At 35.7% G+C, this 18,364-nt stretch overlaps 2 protein-coding genes across 3 annotated transcripts in view; one reads left to right on the top strand and one right to left on the bottom strand.

Annotated features, from left to right (window-relative positions):
* The window catches only part of LOC118742740 (terminal nucleotidyltransferase 5C), a 325,265-nt gene that overhangs the window by 32,246 nt on the left and 274,655 nt on the right, over positions 1–18,364 (top strand). The window lies entirely within an intron of this gene.
* LOC118743810 (homeobox protein 5-like) lies at positions 11,229–13,979 on the bottom strand. Its single transcript, XM_036476573.1, has one exon. It carries the CDS (start codon positions 12,666–12,668, stop codon positions 11,229–11,231), a length of 1,440 nt encoding a protein of 479 aa, XP_036332466.1. The 5' UTR covers positions 12,669–13,979.

Genomic DNA, 18,364 nt, shown 5'->3' on the forward strand with positions numbered 1-18,364 from the left:
AAAAAAAGGTTTCTTAGCATTTTGCTGTAGTGTCGTAAAGTAGCTCATTATATTTGTATAAGAATATGCTTTAAGGGGTTTTTGGTATGAGGAGTCCATTTATACACTTATGTATCTTCATCTTAAAACTTCCATTGGAAAGCCCAACAGTGAAAATTTTGATATTTTCTTCGAAACCTATTCTCGCAGTTTGGCAAACTCCAAATTGATTTTAGACCCATGGTTTCTTCAGCAAATTTGCTTAGAATTACATGTTTAATCCACCTATGCTATACGCGCATAATAAAAAAATTGCCCGACCCTAGTATGTATGTAATAAAATATTTTAGTTTTTTAAGTCTTTTATAGGATAATGGCATTAAAGCATAAAACGGGCCTTAACATTCCATAAGCTACATACGAGAATGGCGCTTTGAACGAAATATTTATAGTTTGTCTAAAATTTGGAAACGAATCCATCAACTCAGAGAGACGGGTATCAACGTTGTCCCACCCGCCACTTTTTGAAAATGTCAATTTTCTGTGTAAATTTATAATTAAGTTTTATACTTTATTAGTTTCGTAAAAATCTGATATCTGACTTCAAATATTAGGGTTTTGAGACTTATCCAATAAATGGGTAAAGAGAAATTACTTAATGCTTGAGCAAAAACGAGTTAAAGCGTCCCACCCGTCTAAAGCTATTGATTTCGCAGCTGCATTACACCAATTCACTGATCCTAGCACCTAGGAAATTTGGCACGTGTTGAAAAGAATTAAGAATCAATTAGAAAATGGAATGCAAAATTTAGAGCCAATTTCGTTTTCACAATTGTCTAATTCACGATATTACACAAAATCAACAGAAAATAAGGATGGCAAAATCATGAACATTGTAAAATGAGCAAAATTGTTATATGCCGGAAGATTTTAAGTTTACCGGGGGAAATGTAGTAGAAACGCAATTTAGCAAAAAAAAGTGGTAGATCTACCACAAAAGTGGTATGTATTAATTAGGGTGTTCGATTATTCGCCTTTTCCCAAAACCGGGTTTCGAGTTATTCAAAAAATTGCTGTTTGAAAAAACTAACTCCTGATTTTGAAATTAAGAAAAACCCGGATAAACCGGTTTTATTTTGCACAGTTTTCACGCAGTAAAAATTCGTATGCTGGCAAGGAGTTATGACATACAGTCATACAATGAAGCTATTAAATGTAACGATTGCTTTTATTTGGAAAAGAGCAAATTAGTTTCAATTTATTTTTAGATCAAAAGTACTATGTACAACATATAAAAATCAGTAAAAAAAAAATCACGTTGGGTCTTATTTTAGCTTTTTTTGATACTTTATTGCATTTTTTCTAACTTTTTTTCGGTCACAGCAACATCAATAAAAGTTTTTTTTCTTTAAATAGAGGTCGGCCCCTGGGCAGACAATGGTAAACCTCCGAGAGTACTTCGGCCATAAAAAATCCTCTTCGGAGGTGGAGTGAAGGTGTATGTAGATCTCTAAGTATGTGTAACAACTAGCGTGTTAGATTATTCGCTTTTTTTCCAAAACCGGGTTTCAAGTTGCCAATTTTGGAATTAAGACAAAACCAGATCTGTTTTATTTTGCATAGTGTGTATACAGTGTGTTTAAGCGACTTATGCATTTCCCGCATAAACAAAGAACAGCGAACACACACGCGCACTTGTATTGCACTCCCGCCCAAAACCAAGCGCAGCGAATAAACATACGCACTTGTGTTTAAAAATAATTCGCTCGTTCTTCATTGGGTATGCATTTTTTATGCACTTCTCAACTGCCGCAGAACAAAACCGACTAAAGTAGTTAATTGCTGGCACCCCAAATGATGCTCAACAAATTCGCTTGATGCATCACAACTCTCCCGGAGTTGTCTCACGGGGCTCTGTATTGCTTTCGGCATACAGAGGTGGTACAAGAGCTATCATTGGCCCCGACGCCTACCCAAAACATTTTTGCTTTAATAAATTTTTATGCAAATACATTCATCCTGGTCCCGCCCTCTCACTGAGTTATGCACAGTGAAAATGCTTATCTTGGTATGAAGTCATGACCAAAAACTACAATAAAACTATTAACAGTAACGATAGCTTTTATTAAGAAAAGAGCAAAGCAAAATATGTCGGTACAAAGCTTTTTTTTTATCAAAATTAAAACAAATAAATATCAGTGTCAAACTCATTTTTGGCATTTTTCTTCTTTTAGTAGTGCTCTTGCCACCGTAACCGAGTGCTTAGAGGTGCCTACTGCTACTTGGGAGATCGCTGATTAAATTTTTGCTTCCAGCAGCGCCAACTAACGATTTCACAAACAGCTGTGAAACAGCGCGACAAGCAACAAAACACTACTACATAAATATATATAAGGCGATGCTGATCTTGGTTAGTGATATGCCAATGTTTTTTAATCTATTTGTTTCTAAGCCACTTGTCAAACTTAGTCATGGAGCGATACTCAGTTGACCAACGCGTCAAGGTAGACCAAACATTAAAGACGATTTTTCAAACAAACAAAAAAAAAGAACAGCAAAACTAAACCTACTGCAAGAAAAACTATGCCCCACAACGATTCACTATTTGGTGTAATTTTTGGGCTGGCGTAACCATCGGCCGTTGCGGTAAACGGTGAAAGTTATCGTGATATGATAACAAATTTGTTATGGCCTGAATTAGTTGACATGAAATTGGACAATGTGCGGTTTCAACAGGACGGTGACATTTGGCACTAAGCGCATGAAACATGACCCTATCGCGAGCGTCTGCGTCTTATAGAACCACGCTATATACAAACACATATGTATGTAAGTTAGCTTATACATTGGGCCGTATGCATAAAACCTAAGTAAATGCTTTTTCTTAAAATCTCAGACCTTTTACTCGATTTGTTCAAGTAAATTTAAGTGAAAGGTATGAAAGTTTAAGCAAAAGCAATTGCTTAGTTTTTATGCATACCGCCCATTGTATTTGGTGTTAATTTAAATATTGGTATCTTGTAAACTTCGACTAATAAACAATAAACAAGTCTGCGGAGTTTTTTCTTACAATTTAAAAATGTTTGTATGTTCTCGGAAGCTTTGAGCGGTATTTTTTTTATTGTTTTCATACAAATAGTTCGATACATACGTGCATAAATACATAAAAAATCTGTTGTTACTGCCACTTTATGCTAATCGAAGTTAGATTTTTAAAACTGAAAGTGGTTTCATTAGCAATTCACTAACTTGGTCAACGTCTAATCATCTTCGGTACGTTCTTAATTGCTCATAAACAATATAAAAACAATAACAAAAGTCATCAAAGGCAAAAATCAAGTTTCTCTTAGATTTTACATTTTTTCATTATCATGTCACTTTTTGCGGCATTTGCCTTTTATCGCGCGCACCCCTTCAATAAATTACATGCCATCGTTGCGGTATTGAAAATTAAACTTGTTTGCCTTTTTTTTTTAATTTTCTGCAAATGAACTTCAGGGAAATGTGCGCAGTAGTGAATTTCTGATTATCAAGCCTGCAAAGAAATTTACATACGTATGTACACACATTAGACCGTACCACCTTACAAGCAATCAAAAACAGTTCACCTTACACTCTTCGAGTCTAAAGTAATATGCAAGGCATATTCGAGGAAAAACAATTTTTTGCCTTTTAACATTTTTCGGTGACATTCGGCAAAATCTAAATTTTTTTAATATATAGTTGTACTGAAATAATCAAAATACCAAGAATGATAGAATACAAGATTGCGCCGATTGCAGCAGAATTCGTGAGAGTAATTTTGGCGTGACGTCACCGTAGAGTTGACAACTGAGAGCGGCAAATAAAAGCTGAAGCACAACACCGGCGAACGGCAAATTTTTCGTCGCGAATGTTCGCCGGGATAATTACAAAGCAAAAGACGAAGTTTGCTCGACGACTGTTCGCGACGATAGATTTATTTCTATCGCCGCGGTCAACGGCAACGACAAAAAAAGGCCATGATGACCATACATTAAAAGTTATCGTATTTTTTGTTTAAAAGTAAAATAATATACCTTATATTTTTCTATCAGAGATTAATCTAGCAAAACGTAAGTTTACTAGTAGTTATATTTAAAGACTATTTCTATATTTTAAACTTCTTCTTGCTGGTATTTTCCCTTTTCGTTGTAAAAGCTTCCTTCTTGAAACATGGTCACCTTATCAGCTGACAGCATTCGAACCGCTCGATACCGTTCTATTTGTGTTTCAGGAAGCGAATTAGCTGGGCGAAAGTTGGTCGTCGGCATCGCTCTGCTGGGCGAAATTTGCCGTTCGCCGGGTATTGTGTTTCAAGCATTAAACTGCTGTCTAGTGATGTGCTGAATTGTCGGTACCCAATACTTAAAAAAGGTTCCTGTACCCAATACTTCCTTACCGGTACCCGATACTGATTCTTTACATTAAACCTTCGCCATTATAATTATATGATATCGGCTAAAACACTTGAACGTATCGCAACAGAGAAATATTATTTTATGAGTTTTAACCCTAGTCGATCCAAGGTTCAAGAAAAATACTTTGACGGATGAAGAAACCTTTCAGGGAGGGGTTGGGAGATTCTGTAACCAGTTAGCGACAAGTTTCGGATCGATATCGCACTTGTTGACGTACAAATATTTCATATCATACGTCAACAAAACCGATACCGATTCGAAAATTGTCGCTAACTGGTTACAGATAATGTCGCTAGCTGGTTACAGAGTCTGCCTACAAAAATGATATCGTCCGATTCAGCTGGAACAAAAATGCTTCAAACAAGTAAGAGTTTCTCTGTATTATGGCGTCGAACCGACATATATACATCTTTCATTTGAATCAGTATTAAAATCTCTATTAGCTCCTACATTCGGGTTGTTGATAGGCGAGTCTCCCCTGAACCGTTGTTTCCATATTTTTGGCCTTTGTGCGCTTTTATTCGAAACCTGAATGTTTCGGTACCGAGTATCGAGAGTATTGGATACTTGAAAAGTATTGACTCAGCACATCACCACTGCTGTCATCTCGACTGTGACGTTAGCAAAACAGCTGATTCTGTCAAATTCACTGAGAGCCGATTAGCGGTATCGCCGCACAGTGCCGCGAAGGTGGACAAAAATACAAAAATCGACTGTCTTGAAACTTAGATGTTTTGATGTCAAGTTACAGCTAAATCTCCAACTAAGAGAAGTTCATAAGTTATTTTGTGATAAAAACAACTTTCAGCCTCACACACCCCCTCAAAGTACATCTATTTTCTACATACCATTTCATTTCGGCGATTCGCACATAAAAGTGGTCGCAGTTAAAAATTTGTTAAAAATACATTTTTATTCCTAGCAAGATCAACTTTTGCACTTTGATAAAGATATATGCGACAAACCAAGAAATGTATGGTTCATGGAAAAAAAATTTATACAAATATTTTTTTTTTATTAATAAATAAATATATGATTAAACATACCAAAATCCGAAAATTGGTAAATTTGGAGACAAAAAAAAAAAACATCTTGAAAGTTCGTGAAATTTTTTTTTTGGTTATGGTAGTTTGGACCTTCTACTAACAGAAACAATCGAAATCTCTTCCAACTTTTTCCAATATTTGAAAATTTTCAATTTTGAAAAAGTGACTAAATGCCTTTTTTTTGGTATTATTTTAGCTGATCTATATTTACAATACTTTTTCTGAATGCCCTAAGATCTAAATTTTTGGTTCGCTTTTCAAAAATAAGGTATTGAATTAAAGCTAAAAGTGCCAAAAAAAAAAATTAAGAGGTACAGGGTGCTTTGAAATGAAAAAAATTATCAGCTAATTAAAATACTTAAATATGCATCACGGTATGGGAGCCAAAAACAAAGATATACGAAGATTTACATATATATATATATACATATATATATATATATATATAGAGCAATGACACCAGTTTACAAATAATATGTTAACCAATGATTAGACGAAAGGCGAACAAAAAGCAAATAAAAATAAATAACATACCTATAACTCTTCATCTGCATAAAGAGTACTATTTTGCTTAAGCAGCAAACAGCTTGCGAAAATGATAGTACAAATGTATGCACATCATGGAGGTCCAATTTTTTTATATATTTTTTTTTTTTGGATTGAGTCTTTTTATAATTTTGTTCACCTAACTAATTACATTACCTGTGCAAAAATTTCAACGTTTTACTATTAGTGGAAAATGTAGCTCAACGCGAGTTTAAAATTTCATGAATTTTTCTCTGGTGCTAAGAGTCCTCTCTTGTGGAAAACAAATAAAAACCCAAGAGTTTAGTGTTTTGTTGAACGAAACAAGAGAGTTATACCTTAGAAATTATGGTTGGTATAACATGCCAAGTTCAGTGCATAAAGTTTTAGTACGTGGACGTGATGTAATTAAATACTTTGATTTACCAATAGGTAATGATTTTAAAGCTATGTTTTCATTTATTCTCTTATTCTGTATTTCCACCTATTTTATCAGGTTCATTATCAGAAGAAGCCTTAGAATGTTCACACAAAAACATAAGAAAATATCGGCTTAATCGTTCTCGAAAAACTGGAAGAGTACAAAGCAATACGGATTTAATGACTCGTTTGATATTATCGTCATATCCATTAGTTGCATTTAAAAGAAATATAAAACAGAGAAACAAATATTTAAAGGGTTCTGATCTCAGCTTTAATAAATACATTGTTAAAAGTGACGAAGCAGACAAAAGCATGGAATCATTTGAATCAGTGATCACTTCCTCCTCTTCTGAGGACTCTGAAACTGAGTGATTATAACAACTAGTTCGGTTTTTATTAACATATTATATGTTATTACCATATAACAGCTATTATTACTTACTTACTTAACAGTGATTATGCTTTATTTTAAATGAAATCAAAAGAATTTTTTTTTCTAAAGGTTAACATGTAAGGAAAACCGACTGAATTTTTCAAATTACCATAATGTATTCATTTAGGAAGTAAAGTTTAGACGAATTTTGACTATTAAGACTATTTTTCTGAACACTTAGCAACAATGATATGCCATATTTCATTTTTAAATAATCATGTGCAAAAACTCGGTGTTTTTTAATGGGTACCCGTTACAAAAAAACCGATTACTTTCTTAAAATTAGAGTAATATAGACACTTCAGATGTAAAGTTTCAATAAATTCTGACGACTCCTTCCTGTTTTCGTAAACACCACAATCAGCAATGATTATGCCTTATTTGTCTTTCATATAGTAATGTAAAAAAAAATCTTTTTTTTTTAATGGGTACCCGGTACCGAAAAATCGATTTCATTTTTGAAATAAGCATGGGTTAGTCCTTTTAGGTGTAAAGTTTCAACAAGTTCTGAATACTATTTCGGTTTTTATAAACATATGTCTACGATGATTATGAGTTATTTTACCTTTTTATAAAATTGTAAAAAAAAAAATTTTTTAATTAAATGGTAACAGATGCTGAAAAACGTTTTTTTTTCTTAAATTGCCGTGATATAGTCCTTTCAGGTGTAAAGTTTCAGCCCATTCTGATGCCTCCTTCCACTTATATCAACACATGTCCACAATGACTATTTTCATATAAAAATGCAAGAAAAACTCGGTTTTCTCGAAATGAGTAACCGGTACAGAAAAACCGATTTCATTTTTGAAATTAGAGGGGCATAATACTTCTAGGTGTGAAGCTTCAGCCAATTCTGACCACTCCTTCTATTTTTGTCCATCATTTGTATGGAGTCGCGGCACTGTGCGCCGTGTCAAAATACTTCCTTTGCAAAGTTCCATGATTTTTAGAAAGCTTTAATTTACTGAAATAAGGGTGGTAGGAACTAAGATTGAGACAAGAAAATCGATATATCACTTTTTATAATCCGACTGTAAATGCAGAAGATATGGCAGACGACAACCCCTAAGTTCGGCCAAAAAAAAACTTTTTTTTTCAAAATTACTTTGCTAAAATACTTTCGACTCCGGAGTGTACGGCGAACTTTTTTTTTGGCATGGTCTAATGTACGTATATACATTAGACTGTCCCAAGAATATATGGAAAAAATTTTTTTGGCAAATTTTGATATACATACATGCCCTCTATATTTGTGCTTTTTAGCCTAAATAACATATATATGAAGTTTTAGTTAATAACTTGAATTAGCCATGCATGAAAACTTTGGAAATGCGAAAAATTTTATATCTCTTCCATATATTTCTGAATCTTTCAATTTTTAATATGACGACAGGATTTCTCTCAAGGACCTCGATAAAATTAATTAAACAAAAATGTGCTTTGCAATTTTTATCCTTCAATATCCTTATATATATTAGTAGGATTTAAATTAAACTAAGATTCTTCGAAATGCATTCAAAATTAAAAATCTTGAAGATCTGCACAGTTCATTCACTTAAAAAATAAAATTATAGTTTAAAAAACTAAAACCTCCCTATTATAATTGCCATTCGTACTGTCATCAGGTATGTAACTTGAGAATAGAAGTCGCTGCATCTTTTAGGCGCATCAATATTACATACTTAGTTACATCCCGAGCTAATAAAAGGAAGGTAAAAAAATAAGGTGCCAAGAGCTTGGCTTAGAGATTTGCAATACGTTTTTATTTTTTCGTAAGGGTTGCCCCCTGTTTGAAAATTCGAAACGAAAGAGTGCTAAGAAGTCTTCAGTTTGAATATTTTGGCAATTTTTGAGATGTTTGAAGGAATTATATTTAGTAGGGTTGCCACATGTTTAAACAAGCAAATTCAACTTGAGTTGTGACGATTTAAATATGCATCACAATATGGGTGCTATACCAGAGGGGTTTAAGCAAGTTTTAAAAAGTTTTGAATAAGGTTATCGTTCAAAGGCAACGTTATATATGGGGAGAGGCGAAGGGTTATCTGATCGGCCGAAAAGTTTTACCATAACTTGCTAATAGCATGAAGAATATATGTATGTAACAAGTTTGAAAATGATAACTTTCTTTTTCGAATTTATGCCAAATAAATATAAATTCCGGCCAGTGTGCATTGGTTCAAACTCAGAAGCACACTCCAACATTAAATTCATTGCGAATTCCACGAAGAGCATTATTCGCACTGAGGGATGAATCGATACAAGTAAATCCAAGTACAGTACATATTTGTGGACCTTTTAAAAGTTCATGAACTTAAGAAAAAGTAGACATATGAACTTGATCATGTTTGCTTTTTTTTATAAAAATATAATTGTTTATACTAGGAAGTCTGAGGAAACAAGGCCAAAACTTAAAAGTAGGTAATGTAGGAACAAGTGTAAAGGGAGAATTTCTATTTCGAAATGTGTGTAGAGCGGCCGCCAAAACCTATTTATTTTGAAATGAAAGGTTAGGCTTGGTTTGCAAACTTGTCTACTACTATTTACCCCTTAAGGCCTTTGACCCGCCTGCGGTTAATTTTCACCGGCTTCAACGTCACGGAAAGTGGCTTCTCATGGTGCGCCTATTCAACTTCTCTGTGAATCCCAAACCATATTTGACAATTCTAGTAGCCTTCAGTTTACTTTAGTTAAGCCAATCCTCTTTTGTATTATAACAGCATGCTGGAACTCCCCTGACAATGGGAACAACATTCAAAAGGCGGACATAGTCCGCAAGCTAATCTCTAAGCGATATGGCTGAGTAATTTCGCTTGTTTAAAAGGTGCTTTCCAGGTCATTGTGGCATATGTAGAGGGGAATTATAAAGCCGAACATGCGGCGCGACTCGACACAAGCCTTCCGAAAGTGGCATAAGTAAAGGTTTGTTTACAAACACTTGAGCTCCTGATTGCCGAAAAATGTTTGAAGATAGCGAATTTGAAATGGAGTGAAAAGGTCACCTGTAAAATTATGAGGTAGCTGTCGACAACTTTGCAGTCTAATAAGACTAAACGAACACAACACCAACTTGTAACCTCTGAGATTACAGGATATTGTACAACTTCTGTAGCAGCTGAAGTCAAGGCGAGTGTTTAGCTGAGGTAGAGCAAGACACGAGTTTAGAATTTCTGTATCGGGTTAGAGAAGCAGAGGAGGTAAGGATTAACTTTGTTGCGAGTGTTTATGTATCTAGCTCGATGGGCTCATATGGTTTATAGATGCACATAAAATCAACCACGCACTTCATTTGCCTGATATGAGCGAGAGAGAGATAGAGAGAGGGATATGCGGGCAGGTCGGTGAAGCGGTAGGGCATGATATAACCCTTTTACCATTTATGAATTGGGGGACTCCATTGGAGGAGTCATGCTCTAGCAGCCACCGGCTGTTGTGCAATAAGCTGGGATTTATTTACCACCATGACAAAAATTACTCCGGGAGTGGAGTGTGGGCGATGCTTAAAGAAGAGGAAATAATACTGTACTTTTTGTTCCACTATCCTACATTGTTCAGACGAATATCGGTTCTTCATTTGTAGGCAGTACTTCGAGGAGTTTGTCTAAGTATGTCTCAATGTCAAAAGGCAAACTTCGTTTTTGTCTGATTTGATACTACAACCGGTTGTCGGTTTGCGCAGATACTAAAAAACTGTGCCAATTACTTGTCTCCTAAGCAAGATTATGCCACTGGTTCATCTCAGGTACGGACAGCGCAACGAGTTGAAGGACCTATTCAGCGAAGCATCATCATCCAAGCGCACGACATGTCCAATCCAGAAATCTTCGTATACATATTTGAACTCGTTAACTGTAAGGCAACCGCAGCCTATTTTTTGAAACCAAAAAATCGGAACTGACTAAGCTCCATGCCAGACTTTGAACACAATAGAAAAGAACGAGTCGAACAGCCATTGTAAGGCTTTCCTGGAAATATCAAACTACTGAGATATTTCAATTCGGTATTAAGGTGGTATTTTCCTGACAAAATATATTCTTTCGTTGTTGCTGGAATTTATTTCCATTTCGTTATACCAGTTGTTCATGATGCAGCGATGATGAAAAAAGTTAATTAACATAAAAGTACTTAGTTTAAAAATAACCATCAGTTACCACCTGCGTATCGAAAGCCTTCGAAAAAACTCCGAAAGCATTCTTACGAGATACGTTAAGATAGCTGATCATGATTTGGAATGCCAGAAAATGTTTACATTAATAAACTAGAAAATGTTTCGAAGTCCCAACCTTTTTGCTGAACTAACAAATTTATTAAATTCCTACTTACTTAGGTACTATGGACCTAAACGAATCTTCAGCTAATACTTTTTGTTTTAAGCTCTCATTTTCATTCACTCACCTGCATTATGGGATATGTCACGCGTCCCTTTCCCAAACGTTCGATGATAACCATCTTCTCGGTATCGGTAAGAACGCGTTCGATGTTCGACGATGCGAGTACAGGACGTGCGGGCTGTACAATTGGCACAAAATCCTTATTACGTTCGGCAAAAATGCGATCGAATGAAGTGCGACGATCGCTGTGCGAGCGCTGATAGCGATGATTGGCGCTATTTTTACCTCCACTACCACTCAAATTTAGCCAACTCTCGGCCGCCGAAGCACTACCCGTCCCATTGCCACTTTCACCGCCGCCGCCCATATACGATTTAGATTTGCGATATTGATGCGCACTACCGAGCATTGCCATATTTGGTGCTTTCACTTTGTTACACTTCTTACAGGGCACCATTAGGGCGGCAGCTAATAATTCACCGGCGGTAAGTTTTTTTCCGTTCGCTTGCTGTTGTTGTTGTTGTTGTCGACGACGGCAGTTCTTCCCTTGCCAATCATGAGATCGTACCGAATCGGTGTCTGTCATGTCGGCGGCGATTTCATCGCGATAATCATCATCGTCATCGGTGAGGATGCTGGGCGTATTGGAATTTGACAAGCGATATTTGTTATGCTTGCTGTTGTTACTATAGCTGCTGTTGCTGTTGCTGTTGCTATTGTTGTAGTTGCTGTAATGGTGATTGGTGCTAAATATGACGCTGTTACGCTTTTCAATACGCTTCCACTGGCTCTTATTGTTGCTATTCGTGAATGTTTTGCTGTTTTGACCTTTGGCGTTGTTATTGTTACTATTACTATTATTGTTGTTTTTCTTATTGCGACCAATCGTTTGCTGCTGTTGTTTGTCGCTAGCTATTTTACCATTTTTATTGGCGTTGGTTGCCGTTTTCGTGTCTTCGCAGTTCTCCTCCTGCGTGGATGTAACGCAGGCGTTTTCCTTATCATCGCCTGTGTCGCTACTTAAGCACTGCGCAGCGGTTGTTTTTGTTTTTAATACACTACTAGCCGGCACTTTGTTTTTGTTGTTATTTTGTTTTTTGTTACCAACACCGCTGGTATTGGCTTTATTGTCATTGTTCTGTTTGTTGTCAACGCCATTCTTTTTCGGATTCTTGTGTTTGTTCTTTTTCTTAGCATCAATATTTTCCGGCTGTTCTTCAGTTTGCTGTTGTTGCTGCTCTTTCTGTTGTTCTTTTTGTTTTTGCTCTTGCAACAGTTGCTCCTGTTGTTGCTTTTGCTGTGCGATGCTAATAGAACCCCATGTTGTGGTGCCGGCTGCTACAACAACACCCACCGTTTGTCGTTGCTGTTTTGCCTTGGTCAATGTTGTGCTATTTGTTGTTATTGCTGCAGCTGTTGTTGCTGTTGTTGCTGTTGTCGATGCCGTTGAGTTTGTTGTAGCCAACGTTGCTGTGTTGTTGGTATTCACCATGATGCGCTTTGCAGCGGTTCTTGTTGTTGTTGTTGTTGTTGTTGTTGTCGTCGTTGAAACTCACTCAAGCACAATACCACACACACGCGCACACTCACTAATAACTGGCTCTTTATAGTTGTCTACCGGGTTGTTGCGGCTGAGTTGTTGTTGCTCTTTTGGTTGTTTCAAACTCAAATTTATTGATCAAACTTTATAAAATCGTACGTTTTTGAATTTCGAAAATTCGAAGTTATTTTCGAAATTTCCAAATCTTAATATTGGTTAGTTTTTTTTAGACACCACGTGTCACACTTTGCACTGTGTCTAGTGTTTTAATGAATCTCGAATTTGCGAAATGGAACTTTGAATTTGTGAAATCGAATTTCGAAATCTATGCTATCTTTGTGTTTCCGTTTGTTTTTCAGCACCTCGTACACACGCGTTAAACTCTCACTTCGTCTATTATACGACTGTGCAATACCAAAAAAAAAAAAAAAAAAACTCACAAAACTTTCGGCGCTGCCGGCGTTTAACTGTGCTGTCGTTGGCTTTTTCACAATTCACTGCACACTCACCTATCGTTCGTGCTGCTTGACAAACTACTGTTGTTGTTTTATTACTGACGGAACAGTTTCCAGTAGTTAGGCGCTTTTGTCGCTGGCGATCTTTTATTATTTATTTTTTAGTTTTTTTTTTGTTTCGCCCAACGTTATGACGTTAGTACCGACTGCGCAATTTGTCGCTCTCCACACGATTGCTGCCGTGTTGTTATTATTTCTGTATATTTGCTACTCTTTTCTACTTTGCCTTTGCTGCGCTTTTTCAATTTCACTTTCCGCTTTCACCTTCGCCGTCTGCCCTTGTCGACTTTCCGGTTTTTTCTACACTTATTTACCGCTCACTCGATCTTCTCTACAAACTCTCCGCGCATACATACGCCAACAGTTGAGGTAGGATGGGTTCTCCAAAAGTGAGGCCTTTAAGTGTTTGTGTTATTTATTTATTTTGTTTGAATATTTTTATTTATTAATTTATTAGTGTGATCGTAAACTTTTTACTGTTGGTTATTTTTTTTTTCAGGCTAATGTAGTTCGTGCAAAACTTTGTTTTACTTAATTGTTACTCTTATAGCTGTTTAGATCGTGTGTCATGGAGTTGCCTAATCTATTTGTTGTTTTAAAATTGACACCACACAATTGTTTGCCTCTTTTCTAATTTCACAACACAATTTTATAACTGTATTCTCTCTGATTGTTGGACACAGCGCTGTTGTAATTGTTATTGCTTACTTTTATCACTTCACTGCGGGGTTTAAACACTTTTATTTGATTAAAAGTTATATTTTTCCTGAAAAAAGAGGCAGAAAAAAATGTGATTAAAATAAAGATATTTCAATTATTCCTTAAAGTCTACTCGTATTTTCATTATTTTAAAAAATACTGCGAACTTCCTAAGAATAAAACTCCATAAAAGGCTTTTCCAGGCGCTCACCGCTTTCAGACTTTCAGCACTTTATACAACTATATGTTTTATATGTCATATCTGTGGTCATAAGCAATAACCGCCTAAGTGGAAAAACCTGAATTCGAGAAAAAACTTTTTAAACATTTGGATTGTAATGTTAGCCTTATGGGGAAACCAAAATATTTTCGCCTAGCTGGCTATGCTATACATATAACTCCATTCTTTCTTCAGTCCACTTAGGCGGTTATTGCTTGTTGCCACAGATATAATATGTAGAACTCCACAAAAAGCTTTTCGGGTGTTGTGGCTTTCGGCGCCTAAGCCGATAAGCAATAATAAAACTTTAAAACTTATAAAAAATAGACCGCTGACAACCTGAAAAACGATAAATGCCTGAACAGCTTACTGTGGAGTTCTACTCTAAAAGCCATAACTCTTAGAAGCTTGGAGTTGGAGTTCTACTCTAAATGCGAATACATATAGCAGTTGCGGTCAAAATAATAGCAGCAAAATTCAAAATGAGGTGCAGCATTAGAAAGATTTTGGGTTTGCAGTTTTATAGCCAATTCAATTTTAGTACAATAAAATGTAAGTTTTAAGTCGCTAAAAAGGACCGATGATTTGTTTGATTTTCTTTTTTGTCGAGGAGTTGCGCATTTTCTTGCATATAACGCACAACAACAAAACTTACTCCACGTTTCTACATATTTACGGTTCTCGAAGTTACAGCTCCGGATTCACTAAAAAAACATGATTTTCTCAAACAGGATTATTATCGATATTATAATAATGCTGATGAATATGTTTATACATAATTTATAATTTCGAAGTCTTTTAAATTCGTACCTTAAGGGTATTAATGAGCCATAGATAAGCCACGGGTGATGCTTTCCTAGAGAAGCCTTCCGAGGATAATATAAGAGTGATTAAATTTTCAAAACTATGCAATAGTACAATTCGGCGAATGAACAATGTACGGGGAAGTAGTAGCTCGAAATCGCTGTTTAGTGATTAGACAGAGTGGGAGTTATCTTTTTGTCTAATGCTCTCTAGGTTTCCAAAATATATATACATATATGTGCGAAGTATGCATAATCAGACCATAAGTCTTCGTTTATTTTATTAACAGATGGCAAGCCTATTGAAAATATCTAAATAAAAAAGGTCACTCTCCTATCCATGCAGAGTATATTAGAAAAAATCTCGTCAACATCCGTTCAGTAGTTTTCGAGCTTATCCCGACTTTCCTCTATACTATGCATAGATTTCAAAAAAAAAAATGGGGTACATTTTTTTCGGTATAGAGCAATCCTATGGGGTGAGAGCATTAAAATGCTGACATTTCTTATTTTTGACCACCCTAATGAAGATACTAGGAAAAATGCGCTTGTATAGATCCCATTTTCAGTTCCAGCCGGGTAAGTAAGAAAATTGTAAAACATAATGGCGCTCTCGTTGCGGTCAGGTGGAGATTTGAAATGCTAGACTTATTAACTGACTCATGAATAATGAATAATTGGGTAAATTCCCATATGAGCAATCAATTAAAGGTATACTTAAGGTGACCATATTTATGGCAGCCGAATACGGGACAAACAATAATTTTGCCAATTTTTTCCACGAAAACTGGAGTATTTGAAAAACTTTTTCAATGATCCTAGATTTATTAGCACTGAAACAGCATAGTTAGCATATATTTTTCGATCTTTTGTGAACGCAGCGCATAAACATTCAGTTGCAACATCACACATTTGTTGAATATTTTTCCATAACTTTGTACTTTGTGCACAGGATTTTTACCCCATAAAATTTGTTACAAACATTCCTAGGCAGGGAAAGTATGCAACTACTCGGATTGAATTGCAAAGGGTTCCACTTCCCTTCCATCTTTGAGAACTTCTTTACTTTTACAACATTTTCATAGTAGCCTGCTTATTTGGAGTTTCTAATGTCGCAGATACAATCCCTCTTACAATGCCGTTTTTTTGCCGTAGTTTCTCCTAATGAACATATTCTCTCTTCACAAAATTTTAAAATTGTCTCCAAGCCTCGGCATATTGGAGAGTTGCATGCAATTTCGAGCTTTTAAGAAATTTCTTAGGTCGCATCCCAGTATCGAGTTTCTGAGGGTATTTAAATTATCAAATTTCTTTAACCCATGTACATATCTGAAAAATGAAAACGCATCTGTGAAGTGCAGAACATGAACTTATTCAAACGAAAAATTGCCAACCAATAGTTTGGTTATTGTAAAAAAAAAATTGTGGTTAATATTACCAAATCATTGTTGAAATCATCAACCAAGGCATTGTTAATATAAACCAAAAATCGCGTTGATTCCTTTTAAAGTTTGAATTTGGTAATATTAACCAATTTTTTGTTGATTTTTCTCTCAGTGTAGTGAAATTTTTTTAGTAATTTGAACAACATTAACGTCTAATTTCTATTCATACGCAGTTTTTCTACGCAAAATTATAATTTCAGAAACAACTACATACATACATATGTGCTCCTCGATTCGAATCACAAACGTCCAGATTTAAAAATAAAAACTGGTTCATAGGCATGACATTTTCAAGAGCTGGTAAGGCGCCAAAATACCGAATACGGGACAAATAAGGGGCATTAAAAGAAATACAGAACATTTGACGTCCCGTATGAAATAAATAATTTAGCAGGACAACTGGTGAAAAAAGAGGGCGGATGGTCACCGTAAATATACTATTTGTATGTATAGACGTACACACATATGTATGTGTGTTCATATATACGTTGCTATTTATTCATAATTTTATATTGCAAAACTAGAAGAGCACTCACTACATAATGGGTGTATTATTTTGCAACCGAGCTACAAAATTGCACTCGGTAAAGTAACGAAATACATGCAAAGCAACAACACAAACTCGGTTATTTATCCTAGTTCAGCCAGGTCGGTTGAAAAATACGGGACCTGAAACATAATGTTGTTGGGTGAAAGAACTGGTCTATTGTGAATTTTTGATGGGATGTAGATGATTAAAATTACGCAAATACCTCGTAAAACTATTTATTTCCATAGGGTTTTCTTATAAATCCCATTAAACTAATCATATGTTTCTTGTCAGATACCAACAGGGTCGCTTAAGTAGCTCAAAGGAAATTTTATTCGAGTTTAAGGGCCTTTTGCCGCTCGTTAAAAAAAAAAAAAACAAAGCCAATGAAACCCAATTTTAAACGTCTGTCAAGTTAGCACTACATTTTTCAAAATTGGCAAAGTTAACTACGGCATTACTGTTTGGATCAAAATTTGTTGTGAAAAGAAAAATTTGTAGCTTTCGTTTTTCCCAAAAAAATGGTTTGTAGTGGTAACTTGAACACCATCCGCCATGGGCGTAGCCAGGATCTGATGTAAGGGGCGCCAAACGAGATATACTTGTTAATTTTTTTAAATACCTGGCTACGCCCTTGCATCCCCCATTATCAATGGAATTGAGATATCGAAAATGTTACAATGGTCGCGTTCATAAGACGTAGCTGTTGAGCAGATGAGCTAGCTACGAAACTGCTGACAACTGTTGAACCCAACAATTACGTCTTAGAAACGGCTTGATGTATATTCTGCCAAATGAACAGCTGATAAATGTAAACAAATGAAATTGCAACAAATAGAGATAGTTGCGCCGATACTATTTGGAATTCAGAAGCTGAGCGGCCGCCGTGTTGAAAAAATTGTTCAATGTTACAATAGGGGTATTCTCCAAATCTTGCAAGGCCATTGCACGTAGCACGGATTGCACGGATTGCATAAATTGCAAACACACAACAAGAAAATTCATGGGAAACAACATTTCCTATCGCTGCAAAATATGCAACGTCGAAACCCATGTATATATTTATATTAGGGGTATTCTCGAAGTCTTGCACGATGCACGGATTGCACGAAATGCAAAAATACTATTCCTAATTTCGAACAGTACGAGAGCACCCCATTGCAAAGTGGTAGAATGCATGGGTAGCAAGCAGCGAAATTATGTATCAAATACAATAACAAGAGACAGCAGAAAAAAATGAAGTGAGCGAGATGAGAGGAATGAGAGAAATATGTAGCAATTCCAACAACAAAACAACTATCACAGGGTCGCATATATCTTGCTATGCTATTTTGCAAAATATATACATGGGTTTCGACATTGCATATTTTGCAGCGATAGGAAATGTCGGTTCCCATGTATTTTGTTGTTGTGTGTTTGTAAGTTATGCAATCCATG

Source organism: Rhagoletis pomonella, unplaced genomic scaffold, assembly GCF_013731165.1.
Source record: "Rhagoletis pomonella isolate Grant_MI unplaced genomic scaffold, Rhpom_1.0 Rhpom_scaffold_00007, whole genome shotgun sequence".
NCBI lineage: Eukaryota > Metazoa > Arthropoda > Insecta > Diptera > Tephritidae > Rhagoletis > Rhagoletis pomonella.

What these genes read in the sequence shown, in the direction of transcription:
- LOC118743810 (XM_036476573.1), bottom strand. Translation starts at nt 12,668, where the DNA reads ATGGTGAATACCAACAACACAGCAACGTTGGCTACAACAAACTCAACG.